Raw genomic sequence first — 18,145 nt, forward strand, 5'->3', positions numbered from 1 at the left:
CCGGCGCTGGGAACACCCTGTGCCGGGGGGGGTGTTTGGGATGGAAGATGCACCCCAGGGCCCCCCACCCCGTCACCATGGTACCCGCAGGGGAAACTGAGGCACAGCGGGTCCCCGGCAGCCTCGCCGGGCCGAGCAGCCGCTGGGGAAACTGAGGCACGGGGTGGGGACAGCGGTTGACCTCGGCTGCGACACGCGTGTCCGGGAGGAGCAGAACCGGTTGTGCCGGGCTGGTTTGGCCGCGGGGGGGACGCCGTGGGTGCCGGGCACGGCCCTCGGCGCTGGTGACGCGGGGACAGCGCTGACCGCAGAGCGGATGGGTTTGTCACCGCTGTTGTCACCGTGTCCCTCCCCGCTGGTTCAACATCACCGGGGCACGGGAGGGGAAACTGAGGCAGCAGGGCCAGGACTGGCCGGGTCCCCGGGCAGCGTCCCAGCCCCGCTCGAGGCCACGGAGGGGAACGGCAGTAACCACCTGCCAATCACCGCAATGGCGCTAATTAGCAGCTGGCAAGGCTCCCATCCTCGTTAATTAGCGATAACGAAGATTTATCTCCAGGCCAGATCCAGCAGAGCGGGGAAGGAACGCGGTGCCACGCACGACGAGCCACGGGCGCCAAAACGCCGGGGTTTATTTCAAACAGCGCTCGAGGGGGACGGAGAGGGGGACACAAAACAACCCGGCCCTCCGGGAGCCCCGTTGGGGAGCTGGTGACTTGAGGGGGACAGCGGCCATGGGGAGCAGCTCCCCCGGCGCAAACACCCCAAGACCCGTATGGAGACGAAGGTGCCGGACAGAATGGGGGTGCCGGTGTTTTTCCGGCACCGTCCTTCACGCTGGTGCATCCAGGAGAGTTTCTGTCCGTGCGGGGGGGGTCAGCAGGAGCTGGTCTGCAGGGTGGGCTCGTTGAGCAGCGAGGCGATGGAGGACGGGCCGTAGGCGCTGTCGGACTCCTCGTCCGAGCTCAGCGGCTCGTCGCGCAGGGACGAATCGGCCGCCGAGCGGGCGGCTTTGCGCCTGGGGAGGGACGAGAGGGGTCACCCGCTGTGCTGGGGACACGGCTGGGATCCCCCCAGTGTGGCGTTCCCTACCAGGCCTCCTTCTCCAGCGCCGTAACGCGGTTCTGGAGCTGCTCGTTGAGCTCCTGCTGCTCCTCCAGCTCCCGCTGCGCCTTCTTCCGCGCCCCCTCCAGCCGCTCGATCTCCTCCTCCGCCTCGTCCACCTGCCGCTTCAGCGCCTTCACCCGCAGGCTCAGCTGCGGGGACACGCAATGAGTCCCGTGGGATGAGTGACGAGCATCCCTAGGGTCCCCTGGGTGTCCCCATGTCCCCAACCTGGTCCTTCTGGTCGCTGACGTGCTGTCGCTCGTCCTCGATCTGGATGCTCAGCTCCTTCACCTTCCGCTCCAGCTTGCGGTTGGAGGACAGCAGGGTGCTCTTCTCCCTGCGGCAAACCATGGGTTGGGTGGGCCCTGGTGAGGCCGAAGGCTCCGGGGGACACAGGGGACACGGGGGACATGGGGGACAGTACCTCTCCTCCGCTTGCAGCCGCTCCTGCAGCTCCTGCACCCGCGCCTCCAGCTGCGGGACGTTGCCGCTGGGTCTCTGCAGCCCCTCGGCGCTGGCCAAGCGGCTCTTCAGCTCCTTGTTCTGCGGGGACGGGGACACCAAAAACCATCCCCGTCACCCCACGGGGCTCCCAGGGAGGAGGGGACACCCCAAAGCCGCCCCCGTCACCCCGCGGGGCTCCTGGCACCCAGCCGCCCTTATGTAAACCCGGGTGGTGAGTCAGGGCCCCGAAACCCATTTCCCAAGGAGGAGCCGTAACGAGCCGGGTTATATAACGGCAATTAGGCGCTGGCACACGAGGCGAGACCGGAGACGGGGACGTGCCGGGGGCCATCGGGGTCGGGAGCCGCCGCAATGCTTGTCCCCAACCTGGCTCCTCCGTTTCTGCTCTTGTTGGCCAAAAAACCCCCCATTTTGCCCCAAAACCGCGCCGCGTCCCCTCACCTGCCGCTCCAGAGAGACCTTGTCGCACTCCAGGTCCTGGCGCCCGGATCGTTCCTGCAGCAGCTCCGCGCGCAGCTGGTCCAGCTGGGGACGGGGACACGGTGACACTTGGTGACACCAGCACAGCGCTCGGTGACACCGAAACCCCCAACGAGAGGAGTTTGGTTCCTTCCCAGGGGAATTCTGGCGAGCGGCCGGGGACCAGCGCTGCAGCTTTTGCTCCGCCGGAGCGTTTAAACTGGTTGGACTGGGACGGGGAAGCCGGCGGCGGTGGCGGCTCTGCCGGCACCGCGGGCGAGAAGGGGGTTGATCCGCGGTGGGTAAATCCTGGTGCTACCGGGTCCTGGGATCCCAATAAATCCCAGTGCCAACAGATCCTGGGATCCCAATAAATCCCAGTGCTACTGGGTCCCAGGATCCCAGTAAATCCCAGTACTGCCAGGTCCTGGGATCCCAGTAAATCCCAGTGCTGCCCTAGGATCCCAGTAATTCCCAGTGCTACTGGGTCCTGGGATCCCAGTAAATCCCAGTACTGCCAGGTCCTGGGATCCCGGTAAATCCCAGTAAATCCCAGTGCTACTGGGTCCTGGGATCCCAGTAAGTCCCAGTAAATCCCAGTGCCACCCTAGAATCCCAGTAAATTCCAGTGCTACTGGGTTCCGGGATCCCAGTAAATCCCAGTGCTACCGGGTCCTGGGATCCCAGTAAATCCCAGTGCTACTGGGTCCCAGGATCCCAGTAAATCCCGGTGCCACCCTAGGATCCCAGTAAATCTCAGTGCTACCAGGCCCTGGGATCCCAGCACAGCCCAGTGAATCCCAGTGCCACCGGGTCCAGGGATCCCAGCACAGCCCAGTGAATCCCAGTGCTACCGGGTCCAGGGATCCCAGCACACCCCAGTGAATCCCAGCACAGCCCAGTGAATCCCAGTGCCACCGGGTCCAGGGATCCCAGCACAGCCCAGTGAATCCCAGCACAGCCCAGTGAATCCCAGCACACCCCAGTGAATCCCAGTGCCACCAGGTTCAGGGATCTCAGCACACCCCAGTAAATCCCAACACACCCCAGTAAATCCCAACACACCCCAGTGAATCCCAGCACACCCCAGTGAATCCCAGTGCTACCGGGTCCAGGGATCCCAGCACACCCCAGTAAATCCCAGCACAGCCCAGTGAATCCCAGTGCCACCGGGTCCTGGGATCCCAGCACAGCCCAGTGAATCCCAGTGCTACCAGGTCCTGGGATCCCAGCACAGCCCAGTGAATCCCAGCACAGCCCAGTGAATCCCAGTGCTACCGGGTCCAGGGATCCCAGCACAGCCCAGTGAATCCCAGCACAGCCCAGTGAATCCCAGTGATACCAGGTCCTGGGATCCCAGCACAGCCCAGTGAATCCCAGCACAGCCCAGTGAATCCCAGTGCTACCAGGTCCTGGGATCCCAGCACACCCCAGCGAATCCCAGCACAGCCCAGTGAATCCCAGTGCCACCGGGTCCAGGGATCCCAGCACAGCCCAGTGAATCCCAGTTCCACCGGGTCCTGGGATCCCAGCACAGCCCAGTGAATCCCAGTGCTACCAGGTCCTGGGATCCCAGCACAGCCCAGTGAATCCCAGCACAGCCCAGTGAATCCCAGCGCCGGCAGCTCCGCCCGCGCAGGGCTCAGCCAGCGGCTCCAGCTTTGAAGGTAATTAGCAGGTGGGTTAATGGGGCGGGAGAGCCCGAGCCGCGGGTGATTTACACCCCGAGCTCCTGCACAAACACAAACCTCACCCTGCAACACCGGGATTTCTTTTCTCCTTGTTTTGTTCCGTTTCTCTTTTCTTTTTATCCCTTTTTTTTTTTTGTCCGCTTGGTTGGTTCGTTTATTTTTAATGACTCATTAAGGCGGTTTGAACTCAGGTTGTACCGACTATGGGGGTCCTGGTGCTGTTTGCCCCGAGCCGGCGGGTTCTGCTGTTGCACCCTTGGGTTTGGGGGATACCCCCGGGTTTGGGGGACACCCCTGAGTTCTGGGGGACACCCCCATGTTCTGGGGACCCCCCGTCCGTACCTGGTCCCTGCTGCGCGTCACCCGCTCCGTCAGCAGCTCCACCGTCGCCTTCTCCTCCTCCAGCTCCTCCTCCAGCCGCTTGGCCTTCTCCTGCACACACATGGGGGTCAGCGGAGCTGGGGGGACACGGGGGGGGACACGGGGGGCTGGGGACACCCCGGGGGTGATGATGGGATAGGATGGGATAGGATGAGATGGGAGCCCCCCTGTGCACCCAGCACCCAAGGGACAGTGGGCAGGGATGGGATGGGGTGGGATGGGATGGGGTGGGATGGGATGGGGTGGGATGGGGTGGGATGGGGTGGGATGGGAGCCCCCCCATGCACCCAGCACCCAAGGGACAGTGGGCAGAGATGGGATGAGATGGGGTGGGACACGCCCCGTGCACCCAGCACCCAAGGGACAGTGGGCAGAGATGGGATGGGATGGGATGGGATTCGATGGGATGGGATGGGGTGGGGTGGGGTGGGACACCTCCCGTGTACCCAGCGCCCAAGGGACAGTGGGCAGAGATGGGATGGGATTGGGATTTGGGGTTCAGGGGACTTGGGGGTGCAGGAAGTTCAGGCATGTGGGAGATTTGGGGGTGCAGGGGATTTGGGGGTGGGGGGATTTTGGGGAGCAGGTGGTTGGGGTGCAGGGGATTTGGCATGCAGGGGATTTGGGTTGCAGGGGATTTGGGGGGCAGGCAGTTGGGGTGCAAGGGATTTGGGGTGCAGGGGATTTGGGAGTGTGGGGGATTTGGGGAACAGGCGGTTGGGGTGCAGGGGATTTGGGGGTGCAGGGGATTTGGGGGAGCAGGTGGTTGGGGTGCAGGGGATTTGGGGGTGCAGGGGGTTGGGGGGAGCAGGGGGTTGGGGGGAGCAGGGGGTTGAGGTGCAGGGGATTTGGGGAGCAGGCGGTTGGGGTGCAGGGGATTGGGGTGCAGGGGATTGGGGGAGCAGGTGATTGGGGTGCAGGGGATTTGGGGCGCAGGCAGTTGGGGCGCAGGGGATTTGGGGTGCAGGGGATTTGGGGTGCAGGGGATTTGGTGGGGGGGGGATTTGGGATGTGGGAGATTTGGGGCGCAGGGGATTTTGGGGTGCCGTCCCCACCTCCATCACCCTGGCGTGCCGTGAGCGCTCATCCTGCCCGCGCTGCCGCTTCTCCAGCTCCTGCTCCAGCCCCTGCAGCCGCTGCAGCAGCAGCTCCTTGTCCAGCTGCGCGCTGTCCCGCTGCGCCTGCTGCTCCTGCAGCGCCTGCTTCAGCCGCGCCACCTGCGCCGAAACCGCGGCCCCGTGTCGCACCGCGTCCCCGCGTCACCCCCGCGGTGGGGACGTGGCGGGACCCACCTCGTCCTGCAGGCGCCCGGTGCCGAGCCGCGCGCTCTCCAGCTCGGCGCCGCGCTCCTGGGCTTGTTTCTGCGCCTCCGCCAGCTCCTTGCGCGACTTGTCGCGGAACTCGTCCAGCTGCGCCCGCAGCGCGGCCAGCGAGCGCTGCGACTCCTGCGACATCTGCTCCAGCTGTGCGGAGCGCGGGCGGCTCAGGGGACGGCTGGGGATGGCTCGGGGGACAGTTTGGGACGGCTCAGGGGCTGGGGATGGCTCAGGGGATGGCTGGGAATGGCTCAGGACACAGGGACAGCTCAGGGGACAGTTTGGGACGGCTCAGGGGCTGGGGATGGCTCAGGGGGTGGTTGGGGACAGCTCAGGACCCAGGGACAGCTCAGGGGACAACTGGTGAGAACTCAGGACCCAGGGACAGCTCAGGGGACAGTTGGGGACAGCTCAGGAGTTGGGGGCAGCTCAGGGGACAATTGGTGAGAGCTCAGGACCCAAGGACAGCTCAGGGGACAGTTGGGGACAGCTCAGGGGCTGGGGATGGCTCAGGGGACAGGGACAGCTCAGGGGACAATTGGTGAGAGCTCAGGACCCAGGGACAGCTCAGGGGCTGGGGGCATCTCAGGGGACAGTTGGGGACAACTCAGGGGACAACTGGGGACAGCTCAGGGTCTGGGGATGGCTCAGGGGATGGTTGGGGATGGCTCAGGAGTTGGGGACAGCTCAGGGGACAATTGGTGAGAGCTCAGGACCCAGGGACAGCTCAGGGAACAGCTGGGGACAGCTCAGGGGCTGGGGATGGCTCAGGGGACAATTGGGGACAGCTCAGGACCCAGGGACAGCTCAAGGGACAGCTTGGGACAGCTCAGGAGCTGGGAATGGCTCAGGGGACAGTTTGGGACAGCTCAGGGGCTGGGGATGGCTCAGGGGACAACTGGAGACAGTTCAGGACCCAGGGACAGCTCAGGAGTTGGGGACAGCTCATGGGACAATTGGTGACAGCTCAGGGGACAACTGGGGACAGCTCAGGGGACAACTGGGGACAGCTGGTGACCACCCTGTCGCGAGCTGATGGGCCTAAGTGGGGACAAGATGCCCATAGTGGGGACATTTCTGCCCCATGAGCTCAGGAGTGTCACCGAGAGGGTGGCTGCCCCACCAGACTGAGCAGGGACAGGGAACACCCTTGGGACACTAGGGGACCGATCCCTGGGGACAGTGTGGCTTTATGGAGCCTCTGGGGACATCGGGGAGTGACCAGGTATCCTCCAAACCTCTTTATTGAGCTTCTGGGTGGTGCGATCAAGCAGCCGCTTCTGCTCCTCCAGCTCGTCCCGGCTGCGCTGCAGCTGCTCCTTGTGCCGCCGCTCGTCCTGCACTGCGGCGCTGAGCTCCCGCTGCTCCTGCGCCAGCCGCGCCAGCGCCCGCTCCGCCTCCTCCCGCTGCCGCCGCGCCGCGCACAGCTCCTGCTCCCGCTGCCCGGCCTCCCCCAGCGACTCCTCCAGCTGCCGCCGCTCGGCCTGCGGGGACAACGGGTGACAGGAGGGGATGAAGCTGCTCACACTGAACCCCAGAGTGTCAGGGTTGAAGGGACCCCAAAAGCCCATCCAGTGCAATCCCCCCGGAGCAGGAACACCCAGATGAGGTTACACAGGAAGGTGTCCAGGCGGGTTGGAATGTCTGCACAGAAGGAGACTCCACAACCCCCTGGGCAGCCTGGGCCAGGCTCTGCCACCCTCACCCCAACAAGTTGCTTCTCATCTTCCAGCGGAACCTCCTGTGTTGCAGTTTGCACCCATTGCCCCTTGTCCTGTCCCTGGTTGTCACCAGAAGAGCCTGGCTCCATCCTCCTGACACTGCCCCTTTCCATCTTGATCCCCAGCAATGAGTCCCCCCTCAGGCTCCTCTTGTCCAGCTCCAGAGCCCCAGCTCCCTCAGCCTTTCCTCATTCCTCTCTCATCACCCTGGGAGCAGCTCGGCAGCACCCGCATTCACCTCCAGCTTGGCGACTCTGTCCTTGAGCCGCGCCTGGGAGCCCTCCCAGCTCTCTCCCAAGCGCTCGTAGTCCTTCAGCTGCTCCTCCAGCCCCTGGATCTTCTTCCTCAGGTCGTCGTTCTGCTCCTGCAGCTCCCGCCGCCCGCTCTCGGCCGCCCCCCGCGCCTGCTCCGCCGCCGCCCTCGCGCTCTCCAGCGACGCCTTCGCCTGCAATGCAACCGCGGGATGAGCCGCGGGGACAACGTGGGCTTGGACCCGACTCCCCCCGGTCCTGCGCCCACCTCGGTGGCCTCGTCCCGCTCCTCCCGCAGCTGCTGCAGGTCCCGGCGCAGCCGCTCCAGCTCCTCGGTGTGTCCGGACGCCTCGTCCCTCAGCGCCGCCAGCTCCTGCTCGCGCTGCCGCAGCTGCTCGTCGCGGCTCTGCCGCTGCTCCGCCAGCTCCCGCTGCTGCTCCCGCGCCTCCCGCAGCTCCTGGGATGCCGGGGGGTCGGTGTTTTGGGGACCGTCGGTGCCGCCGCGGTCCCCCCCGCGCTCGCCTCGCCCACCTTGCGCAGCGCGTCCAGCTCGCCGGGGTCCCCCGCTCTGCCCCGCGCCCGCTCCGTCTCCTGGCGAGCGGCCGCCAAGCGCTCGCGCAGCTCCCGCAGCTCGTCCTCCAGCTCCTCGCGCTCCAGCTTCACCTGCAGCAGCCTGCGGAGGGGCACGATGGGGACACCGAACCCGCGCCCTGGCCCCACGCGCCCCGGGAGCCCCCGCGTGCCCAGGGAGGAGAGTCAATGAATCGTTTTGGTTGGGAAAGTGCCTCAAGATCATCGAGTCCGACCATAAACCAACTCTAGCACTCCCCCATGTCCTGAGAACCTCATGTCTGTCTGTCCAACCCTCCAGGGATGGTGACTCCAGCACTGCCCTGGGCAGCCTGTTCCAATGCCCCACAGCCCTTTGGGGAAGAAATTGTCCCCAAGATCCCATCTCCAATCTCTATTTGTGATGCTGAGGGTGGGGACTCTGGCCCAGGTTGCCCAGGGAGGTGGTTGATGCCCCATCCCTGAGAACACCCAAGGTCAGGTTGGATGTGGCTCTGAGCAGCCTGGTCTGGTTGGATGTCCCTGGTCTGGCTGGATGTCCCTGATCAGTTGGGGATGTCCCTGGTCTGGTTGGGGATGTCCCTGCCCATGACTAGATGGTCTTTGAAGGTCCCTCCCAACCCAAACCCTTCCATGATCATGGAATCACCATTTTGGTTGGACAAGACCCTCCACATCACGAAGTCCAACCATAACCCACCCCGGCACTGCCCCATATCCTGAGAACCTCATGTCCGTCTGTCCAACCCTCCAGGGATGGTGACTCCACAACTTCACCTGTTCCAACACCCAACAACTCTTTTGGGAAGAAATTCTCCCAAATTTCCAACCTCACCCTCCCCTGGCGCAACTTGAGGCCGTTTCCTTGGGTCCCTCAGCCGCTCCCATCACACTTGCGCTCCAGCCCCATCCCAGCCGCCGGCTCGTTTTAACGAGCTCCGCACTAACGATGCTCACAGGCGGCTGGACCCCCCAAAGCCCAGCCTGGCACCCACTCCTGCTTGGCGGCGCGGAGCTCGTCCTTGTTCTTCTGGAACAGGTCCCGCCAGTGCCCCGTCTCCTCCGTGCTCTCCTCCAGCTCCCGCTGCAGGTTCCGCAGCACCGCGCCGATCCGCTGCCGCTCCGACTCCAGGCTGGCCTGGTCCTGGGGACAGAACTCGGAGTCACCAAACCGATGATCACGGAGCCTCAGAGTCACCAAACCGAGGGATCATGGAGCCTCAGAGTCACCAAACCGAGGATCACGGAACCTCAAAGTCACCAAACTGAGGGATCATGGAGCCCCAGAGTCACCAAACCGAGGGATCACGGAGCCTCAGAGTCACCAAACCGAGGGATCATGGAGCCTCAGAGTCACCAAACCGAGGGATCATGGAGCCCCAGAGTCACCAAACCGAGGATCACGGAACCTCGGAGTCACCAAACCGAGGGATCATGGAGCCCCAGAGTCACCAAACCAAGGGATCATGGAACCTCGGAGCCACCAAACCAAGGGATCACCGAACCTCAGAGTCACCAACCCGCGGGATCACTGAACCTTGGAGTCACCAAACCAACGTCACCTGCGCGACGTCCCCACACCTGCGAGATGTCCCCATGTCCCCACACCTGCGAGATGTCCCCATGTCCCCACACCTGTGAGATGTCCCCACACCTGCGGGATGTCCCCATGTCCCCACACCTGTGAGATGTCCCCGTGTCCCCACACCTGTGAGATGTCCCCACACCTGCGGAATGTCCCCGTGTCCCCACACCTGTGAGATGTCCCCACACTTGTGGGATGTCCCCGTGTCCCCACACTTGTGAGATGTCCCCGTGTCCCCACACCTGCGAGATGTCCCTGTGTCCCCACACCTGCGAGATGTCCCCACACCTGCGGGATGTCCCCGTGTCCCCACACCTGTGAGATGTCCCCGTGTCCCCAGATGTGCGCGATGTCCCCACACCTGCAAGATGTCCCCACACCTGTGAGATGTCCCTGTGTCCCCACACCTGTGAGATGTCCCCGTGTCCCCAGATGTGCGCGATGTCCCCACACCTGCAAGATGCCCCCACACCTGTGAGATGTCCCCGTGTCCCCACACCTGTGAGATGTCCCCACACTTGTGGGATGTCCTCGTGTCCCCACACCTGTGAGATGTCCCCGTGTCCCCAGATGTGCGCGATGTCCCCACACCTGGAAGATGTCCCCACACCTGCGAGATGTCCCCGTGTCCCTACACCTGTGAGATGTCCCCACACTTGTGGGATGCCCCCACACCTGCGGGATGTCCCCACACCTGCGGGATGTCCCTGTGTCCCCACACCTGTGCAATGTCCCCACACTTGTGGGATGTCCCCATACCTGCGAGACGTCCCCACACCTGCGAGATGTCCCTGTGTCCCCACACCTGTGCGATGTCCCCACACCTGTGGGATGTCCCCGTGTCCCCAGACGTGCGCGATGTCCCCACACCTGCGAGATGTCCTCCATGCTGCGCCGCAGCGTCTCCACGTCGCTCTGGCACTGCTGCCGCACGCGGTCCAGCTCACGGTCGTGCGCGGCCACCTCCTCCTTGAGCGCGCCCTTCAGCGCCGTCAGCTCGCGCTCCCGCAGCCGCAGCTGCTCCTCCAGCCGCAGCCGCCGGCCCCGCAGCTCCTCCAGCTCCTCCCGCGCCTCCGCCAGCTCCTGCGACACGGGGACACGGCGCTGGGTGGCGGCGGGCGGCGCAGGGGGACGCTCGCGTGGCTGTCGCCATTACCTTGTGCGCGGCGTCGCCGTCCGGGGCAGCGCCGGGGTCCTGGCGCAGGCGGTCGAGCTCTTGCTGCGTCTCCATAAGTTGCTCCTGGTGCTGGCGCAGCCGCGTCTCCAACTGGTCCTTGGCTGCTGTCACCGTGCTCAGCCTGGCCAGGGACACGGGGACATTCAGGGGGACATGGGGACATTCAGGGGGATGCGCTGGCCACAGGGATGCGAGCCACATCCACCCCGATGGGGACAGCGAGGACAATCACCACCCGCCCTGCGCTCCCTGAGCATCCCCACACCATAGAGCCAGTTCTGGGGACAGACGGACATCTCCAGCACTGTCGTGGGGACAGACTGATGTCCCCAGCCCCATTGTGGGGACTGAGGGATGTCCCCAGCCCCATCATGAAGACAGACAGAAGTCCCCAGCCCCATTGTAGGGACAGACAGATGTCCCCAGCCCTGTTATGGGGACAGACAGATGTCCCCATCCCCATTGTAGGGACAGACAGACGTCCCCAGTCCCATCACGAAGACAGACAGAAGTCCCCAGCCCCATTGTAGGGACAGACAGATGTCCCCAGCCCCACCACAAAGACAGATGGAAGTTCCCACCCCCATTGTAGGGACAGACAGATGTCCCCATCCCCATTGTAGGGACAGACAGACGTCCCCAGTCCCATCACGAAGACAGACAGACGTCCCCAGCCCCATCACGAAGACAGACAGACGTCCCCAGCCCCATCACGAAGACAGACAGACGTCCCCAGCCCCATCACGAAGACAGACAGACGTCCCCAGCCCCATCGTGAAGACAGACAGACGTCCCCAGCCCCATCGCAAGGACAGACAGACACCCCCAGCCCCATCGCAAGGACAGACAGACACCCCCAGCCCCATCGCAAGGACAGACAGACACCCCCAGCCCCATCGCAAGGACAGACAGACACCCCCAGCCCCATCGCAAGGACAGACAGACACCCCCAGCCCCGGCGCGGCTCTCACTCCTGCATCCTCCTCTGCAGCTCCTGGGATTTGGCCTCCAGGGCCGCCCGCAGCCGCCGGTTCTCGCCCTCGGCCTCTCGCAGCTTCGCCGGCTCCCCGGGCAGCTCCAGCTTCTGGCGGAGCTGCGGGCGAGGGGACACGGTCACGTCCCCTCCCGCGCAACCACGGCCCCGTCCCCTCCGCAGCGGCCCTGAAACACCTTGGGGAGGACATTCGGTCTCTCCTTGGTGACCCACAGTGTGCCCCCCTCCCCGGGATGTCACTTGCCACCCTGTGCCCTTCCCAGTGTCCCCAACCTCCTGCCCGGCATCACCTTGGTCTCCTCGTCCAGCTTCTCCTGCAGCTCCTCCACCCGCCTGGCCAGGTCCCTGTGCTGGGGCTGGGGACACGTCGTGGCCTTGGGGGGCACCTGGGGACACCCCTGGGCTCATTTGGGGGTTTGGAGCCACCGCTCGGTCCCCAGTCACCCTGCTGGAGCCCCTGGGGGGGTGAGGGACCAGTGACCCCCCCAACTCACCGCCAGCTCCTGCAGCTTCTCCAGCAGCCGCAGAGTTTTCCTCTTCAGGGACATTTCGCTCTCGTTGCTCCTGTGGCAGCAGGAGGAGGATGGGGACAAGGGGAGGATGTGGGGGACAAGGGGAGGAGGTTGGGGACACGGGGAGGAGGTTGGGGACACGGGGAGGAGGTGATTTGGGATGGGGAGGGTGGTTGGGGCCATGAGGAGGATGTGGGGGACGCAGGGGGGAGGTCGGGGACACATGGGGGATGTTGGGGGGACAGGACTGGGGGACACCCCAAGAGCCACTTGGTCGCCCCAAATCCTGGCCCATCTCCACTCCCACAGCCCCTGGTCACTTTGGGAACAGGCTTGGGGGGTCTTTAGGGGGGTTTAGGCATTTTGGGGACATTTGGGGGGCTTTGGGGGGTTTTAGGGGCTCACCCCTCTCTCAGGATGCCATAGATGAGCTCCTTGGGGTCCTCAGTGCCGCCGGGCTCGGTGACCTCCCGCTGGTCCCGCAGCAGGTCCGGGGTGGATTTGAGCTGCCGCGGGGACCAACACCAGCTCAGGTCCCACGAGGACACCAACGTCCCCCCCCCAAATTAAAGAGCCGTGACCTCCGCGAACCCCGATACCTGCAGCCGCTCGACCGGTGTCTCCTCCGCTCCCCGGGCCCCCCGCTGGCTCCGTGTCCCCGTGTCCTTGGGGGACCCCGCGGGGCGGACGCTGCCTGCGCGGCGCTGGGTCCCGCTCAGCCCCGCGGTGTCCGGCGCGTCGCGGCGCTGACCGCGGCCGTCCAGGCTCTGCGAGCGCTTCCTCTGCTCGGGGGGGACGCGGCCCCTTCGCGCCACGCGCCCCCGCGCCGGCCCCGGCCCGTCGAACTTGCTGATGAGCGAATCCACCGAGCCCAGCGGTTCGGTGTCCACGTCGCCACCGCCCGTGTCCGGCGAGGGGACCGCGGCCCACGAGGCTTCGCCGCGCTCCGGCGTGATGTTCGCCAAGCTGCTGCTCTTCCCCATGGTTGCAATGTGGTTGTGCCGGGTGGCGTGGGGAGCGCCGGTGGCCACGGGCTCCTCAATGGTGGCCCTGAGCAGGTCCCCGTGGGACTGTGACCTGCGCAGGTCCCGGGGGGTCCCCTCGTCGTCTGAGGAGCTGCGGGGGTTCTCCGGTAGGTCCAAATCAGAGGCGGGGGGCCGAGGGCCGGCGGGGGGGCCGGTGAAGGAGCCGTCGCTCTTGATCTGCACCCCAAAGGAGTCGCCGCCCTTGTCGCCGCTGTTGAGGACGACGAAGGGCTGGCCGGCGATGCCCTGGACGCGCACGGCCACGCCGTACGTGCCGGCTTTGCCGCGGGGCCGGGGGGGTCTGCGCGGCTCCTGCAGGTCCGTGATGAAGCGGATCTGGACGCCGTGGTCCAGCGGGCTCTGCTGCTCCATCCCGGCGCTCGGCACCGCGGTTCTGGGGGGACAGATGGGCACAGTCACCCTGCGAGCGGGGATGGTGAGCCAGGGGACACTGGTGTCACCACTGCAGTGTCACCAGGATGGGGATACGGCACCAGCATCGCCTGCTGCTCTGGGAGGGGACGGGGAGAGCTGAACCCCCCCAATCTGCTGCAGCATCACAACCGGACCCTGGGGACATGGAGGGGACACAGAGGGGACGCTGGGACCTCGGTTGAACACTGCAGCCGGGCGTCCCCCGGCATCGCCCCGGCCCCCGTGTCCTCGCGTCCCGTGGGGAGGGGACAGATGAACAGTGACATATTGGGAGCAGCGTGATGTCACCTCCCACTCGGTCCCGGCGGCAGCCCCGGCGATGCCGGCCGGAGCGGGGGACACAGTGCGGGGGGAGCTCCTCAAGGGGACCAGGGGGGTTAAGGGATGGAACAGCCCCAAATCAGGCCGGTGGGACCATGTTTTCACCCCCCCAGCACCGTTTTGTCACCACACACACCGGGAGCACCTGCGGCTCCTTCCTCCGCTGTAAATAAACTGGGTGTCTGGAGCTCAGTGGGGATGCAGGTGAAGATGCTCAGGGGGATGCAGGTGAAGATGCTCAGGGGGATGCAGGTGAAGATGCTCAGGGGGATGCAGGTGCAGGGAAGATGCTCAGCAGGGATGCAGGTGAAGATGCTCAGTGGGGATGCAGGTGCAGGGGAGGATGCTCAGCAGGGATGCAGGTGGAGGATGCTCAGAATGGATGCAGGTGCAGGGGAGGATGCTCAGCAGGGATGCAGGTGAAGATGCTCAGCGGGGATGCAGGTGCAGAGAAGATGCTCAGGGGGGATGCAGGTGCAGGGGAGGATGCTCAGCAGGGATGCAGGTGGAGGATGCTCAGAATGGATGCAGGTGCAGGGGAGAATGCTCAGCAGGGATGCAGGTGAAGATGCTCAGCGGGGATGCAGGTGCAGATGCTCAGCGGGGATGCAGGTGCAGATGCTCAGCGGGGATGCAGGTGCAGAGAAGATGCTCAGGGGGGATGCAGGTGCAGAGAAGATGCTCAGGGGGGATGCAGGTGGAGATGCTCAGGGGGGATGCAGGTGCAGATGCTCAGCGGGGATGCAGGTGAAGATGCTCAGGGGGGATGCAGGTGAAGATGCTCAGGGGGGATGCAGGTGAAGATGCTCAGGGGGGATGCAGGTGGAGGCGAGGATGCTCAGCAGGGATGGGATGGAGGGGAGGATGCTCAGCAGGGATGCAGGTGCAGGGAAGATGCTCAGCAGGGATGCAGGTGGAGGGGAGGATGCCAAGAATGGATGCAGATGGAGCAGGGGATGCCCAGCAGGGATGGAGGGGAGGATGCTCAGCAGGGATGCAGGTGAAGATGCAGGGGGGATGCAGGTACAGGGAAGATGCTCAGAAGGGATGCAGGTGGAGGGAAGATGCTCAGCAGAGATGCAGGCGGAGATGCTCAGCAGGGATGCAGGTGCAGGGGAGGATGCTCAGCAGGGATGCAGGTGGAGATGCCCAGAAGGGATGCAGGTGGAGGGGAGGATGCCAAGAATGGATGCAGATGGAGCAGGGGACGCCCAGCACGGATACAGATGGAGCGGCGGACGCAGGAGCTGCCGCAGGACCCGGCTTTCTGCCGGCAGTGCCGGAGCAGCCGCGGGTGCCGGGCAGTGCCAGGAAGGACTTGCTGTTCGCTCCCCCAGCCCTGCCAGCTCCTGTCAGCGCCATCTGCTCATGTCCCCGGTCACAACCCAGCAGCGGCAGCTCCTGCGGTGACTCCGGTGTCACCCGGGTCCCTGCATCCCTGCCCGGACACCACGGTGACGGCAGCGCCGCAGCGAGCGGGTTTATTTACGAACAAGAGCAGAGGATGGAAGAAGAGCCCCCGGCTCCTGAGCTCGTTATCCCTGCACCGGGTCCTGCTAACGAGATCAGCGATGGACACCGGTTTATCAACACACCCTGGAGCAAATCCCATTAGGTGCCCCTCGGGGACCTCAGTGTCACCTTGGGGACCGCAATGTCCCCTCAGCCCGCAGAGATGGACACGATCCAAGGAGGGGGAACCAGCCAGGGCAGCAAAGTTCAGGATGTTCCAGCAAACGGGAAGGGGAGGCCTTTGGGTGGGCGGCGAGGGGCAAAGCGGCTAAAATTGGGGGTAAACCAGCAGGTTCTTGGACACGGCAGGAGGGACCATGGCCGGTGGTCACGCAGCTCCGGCACCGCGGCCGGGGATGGCGAGCGGCCAACTCCGCACCGGCCGCACAATGAGCCCTTTGTGCCCGGGACGGTCACCCAGAAAAGCTGTTTTGCAACGTGCAGGCGCCGCTGGAAAAGGCTCCGAGTCCCGCGGTTCGCCCCGGTTCCCCAGCAGCACCCGGGACGCCCGGGGGGCACCGGCGACGGCCGCGGGGTCGGGCTGATCCTGCCTTGGCAAGGTCAGATGGATCATTCAACCGCCGGCATCACATTCCGGGCGGTGATGCCGGAGCCGGTTTCCCACTACTTGTGTGCGAACCGAGCGGGTCGTGCAACTGCAGGCATGGGGAACAGCGGACATCATGTCACCCCAAAATGTCACCGACTCGGCGTGTTTCCCCGTCACCTGTTTTTTGGCGCGTTCCCGGTGAGGGTTTCCCCAGCGCTCAGCTCCACCCTGTTTGCCGCAGCGCCGGTTTCGCTCGTGCCAAAGTCCGGGGTTGGTTCGCGGCGCCCTGCCCGGCACCGGCTGTTCCTGCTCCGCCGCAAACCCCAGGAGCGCTCGGCCGGGTCGGGGGAACCCGAAACCGGGACACCTGCGTCACGCGGCGGGGACGGGCCGCCGGTGACGCCGTGACACCGCGCCGGGCTGGAGGAGGTGAGATGTCGGCGGGGACAAGGGTCACCACGCAGGTGACGTCCCCCCGGGGCTCCGACAAGAAGCTGATAAGAACCAAATTCCAAATTCCTTGGCGGGCAGCGCCCTGGGGTTAATCATCAACCGCCATACTGGAAAATCTCGTTTCTGCCCGACGCCGGAGCCGCGGGGTCACCAAACCGGCACCAAACCGCAATCTCCACCGCGGCCGCACCGCACGGTGTTTCCCGCGGCACCGATTGGGTCCGTTTAGTGGTTTCCAAGCAAATCGTGCCATGAAACCGGAGTTATTTGGATGGATGTTTCCCCGGGGACACAAGGTGGATCCGCACAAACCAATGGGTGTCGCGGATGCTCCGGTTTCACCCCAAAACGGGGTGTGACCCCGGGGAGGATGGGGACATGGGGACACAGATGAGCCTGGAGGCAGCGGGTGGGTTGGGGGGTGACGGGGACAAAACCTGAGCCCCAGATTCTCTGTTCTGGTCCCCTATGGAAGGGACAGTCCCCAGAGGGGATGTAAAGCCGCTCCTATAGGGGATAGTAGATCCCCTGTGGAACAGCAACAACCCAGGTCGCTGGTTTGGGGAGCAGCTTGGGGGCTCCCTATAGGATCTGCCATAGGGTAAGTGACACTTAGGGGACACACACCAAGGACAAGGGTCCCCATAGAGCCAGCCCCTATAGCATCTTCTATAGGCTCAGCCCCCAAAGGAAAGCCCCTATGGCCCAGCCCCTGTATGTTCCACAACAGGACAGGGCACACCCCGGGAAGGACACCACCTATGGCCCAGCCCATATAGGCGCTGCCATAGGGCAGGACACGTGCCAAAGCCAACAGCCCCTATAGGCGCTGCCAGAGGGAACAGCACGCTCCAGGAAGGGCAATGCCTACACACCCGGCCCCTATGGGCGCTGCCAAAGGGCAGGGCACCCCTATAGCCCCAGCCCTATAGGCTTTGCCATAGGGTAGTGCACACTCCCGGAACAGCAGCCCCTATGGCCCCAGCCCCTATAGGCTTTGCCATAGGGTAGTGCACACTCCCAGAACAGCAGCCCCTATGGCCCCAGCCCCTATAGGCTTTGCCATAGGGCAGGACACGCACCAGAAATAACAGCCCCTATGGGCGCTGCCATAGGGCAAGACCTCCCCGGTACCACAGGACCCCCTCCAGGACAGCAGCCCCTATGGCCCAACCCCTATAGGCTCTGCCATAAAGCAGTACAGCCCTGGGGCAGCAGGACCCCCCGGGACAGCAGCCCCGTGTCCCCCTGTCCCCGCACTCACCGCCGCCGCCGCTCCCGCCGCTCCCACCGCAACCTGTTACCTTCGCCCAGGCCCCGCCCCCAGCACCACCCATTGGACCGCGCCGCGCCCGACCCCGCCCCGGGGCGGAGTCAGAGCGGCAGACCACGCCCCCAACCACACCTCCATCCCGCGAACGGCCCGTCCCGGTACGGCCGTCACGTGATGCACCTGGTGCCGCTCCGCCCTGTACCGCCATCTTGGGGAGGGAGCCGCTCCGGTGGCAGCGGAGGGGGCGGCCGGGGCAGCGGCGCTTTCGTGCTCCCAAACGGCTCCCCCGTCCCTGTCTGCTCCCCAGGGCACGGTGTGGCGGGGACGCTCCCAGGCCCTCCCGTCCC

At 65.0% G+C, this 18,145-nt stretch overlaps 1 protein-coding gene across 3 annotated transcripts; it reads right to left on the reverse strand.

Moving 5' to 3' along the window:
* Window positions 1-614: 614 nt before the first annotated feature.
* Window positions 615-18,112, reverse strand: CGN (cingulin). Of its 3 annotated transcripts, none has more exons than XM_065043207.1 (21): window positions 17,979-18,112; window positions 12,829-13,648; window positions 12,635-12,735; window positions 12,212-12,281; window positions 12,008-12,103; window positions 11,695-11,816; window positions 10,703-10,844; window positions 10,417-10,629; window positions 8,957-9,105; window positions 7,923-8,064; window positions 7,660-7,848; window positions 7,379-7,585; window positions 6,658-6,903; window positions 5,396-5,566; window positions 5,159-5,320; window positions 4,065-4,154; window positions 2,014-2,097; window positions 1,532-1,650; window positions 1,336-1,444; window positions 1,093-1,256; window positions 615-1,018 (listed from the first exon to the last, which is right to left on the reverse strand). In XM_065043207.1, the coding sequence occupies exons 2-21, from the start codon at window positions 13,624-13,626 to the stop codon at window positions 877-879; spliced, it is 3,516 nt and encodes a 1,171-aa protein (XP_064899279.1). In that variant the 5' UTR covers window positions 13,627-13,648; window positions 17,979-18,112; the 3' UTR covers window positions 615-876. The 3 variants fall into 3 exon arrangements, with proteins under 3 accessions (XP_064899279.1, XP_064899277.1, XP_064899278.1); XM_065043205.1 differs by lacking the exon at window positions 17,979-18,112 and adding an exon at window positions 17,790-17,891; XM_065043206.1 differs by lacking the exon at window positions 17,979-18,112 and adding an exon at window positions 16,250-16,383.
* Between the last annotated feature and the right edge of the window lie 33 nt (window positions 18,113-18,145).

The sequence above is a fragment of the Columba livia genome, chromosome 28, assembly GCF_036013475.1.
Source record: "Columba livia isolate bColLiv1 breed racing homer chromosome 28, bColLiv1.pat.W.v2, whole genome shotgun sequence".
Lineage (NCBI taxonomy): Eukaryota > Metazoa > Chordata > Aves > Columbiformes > Columbidae > Columba > Columba livia.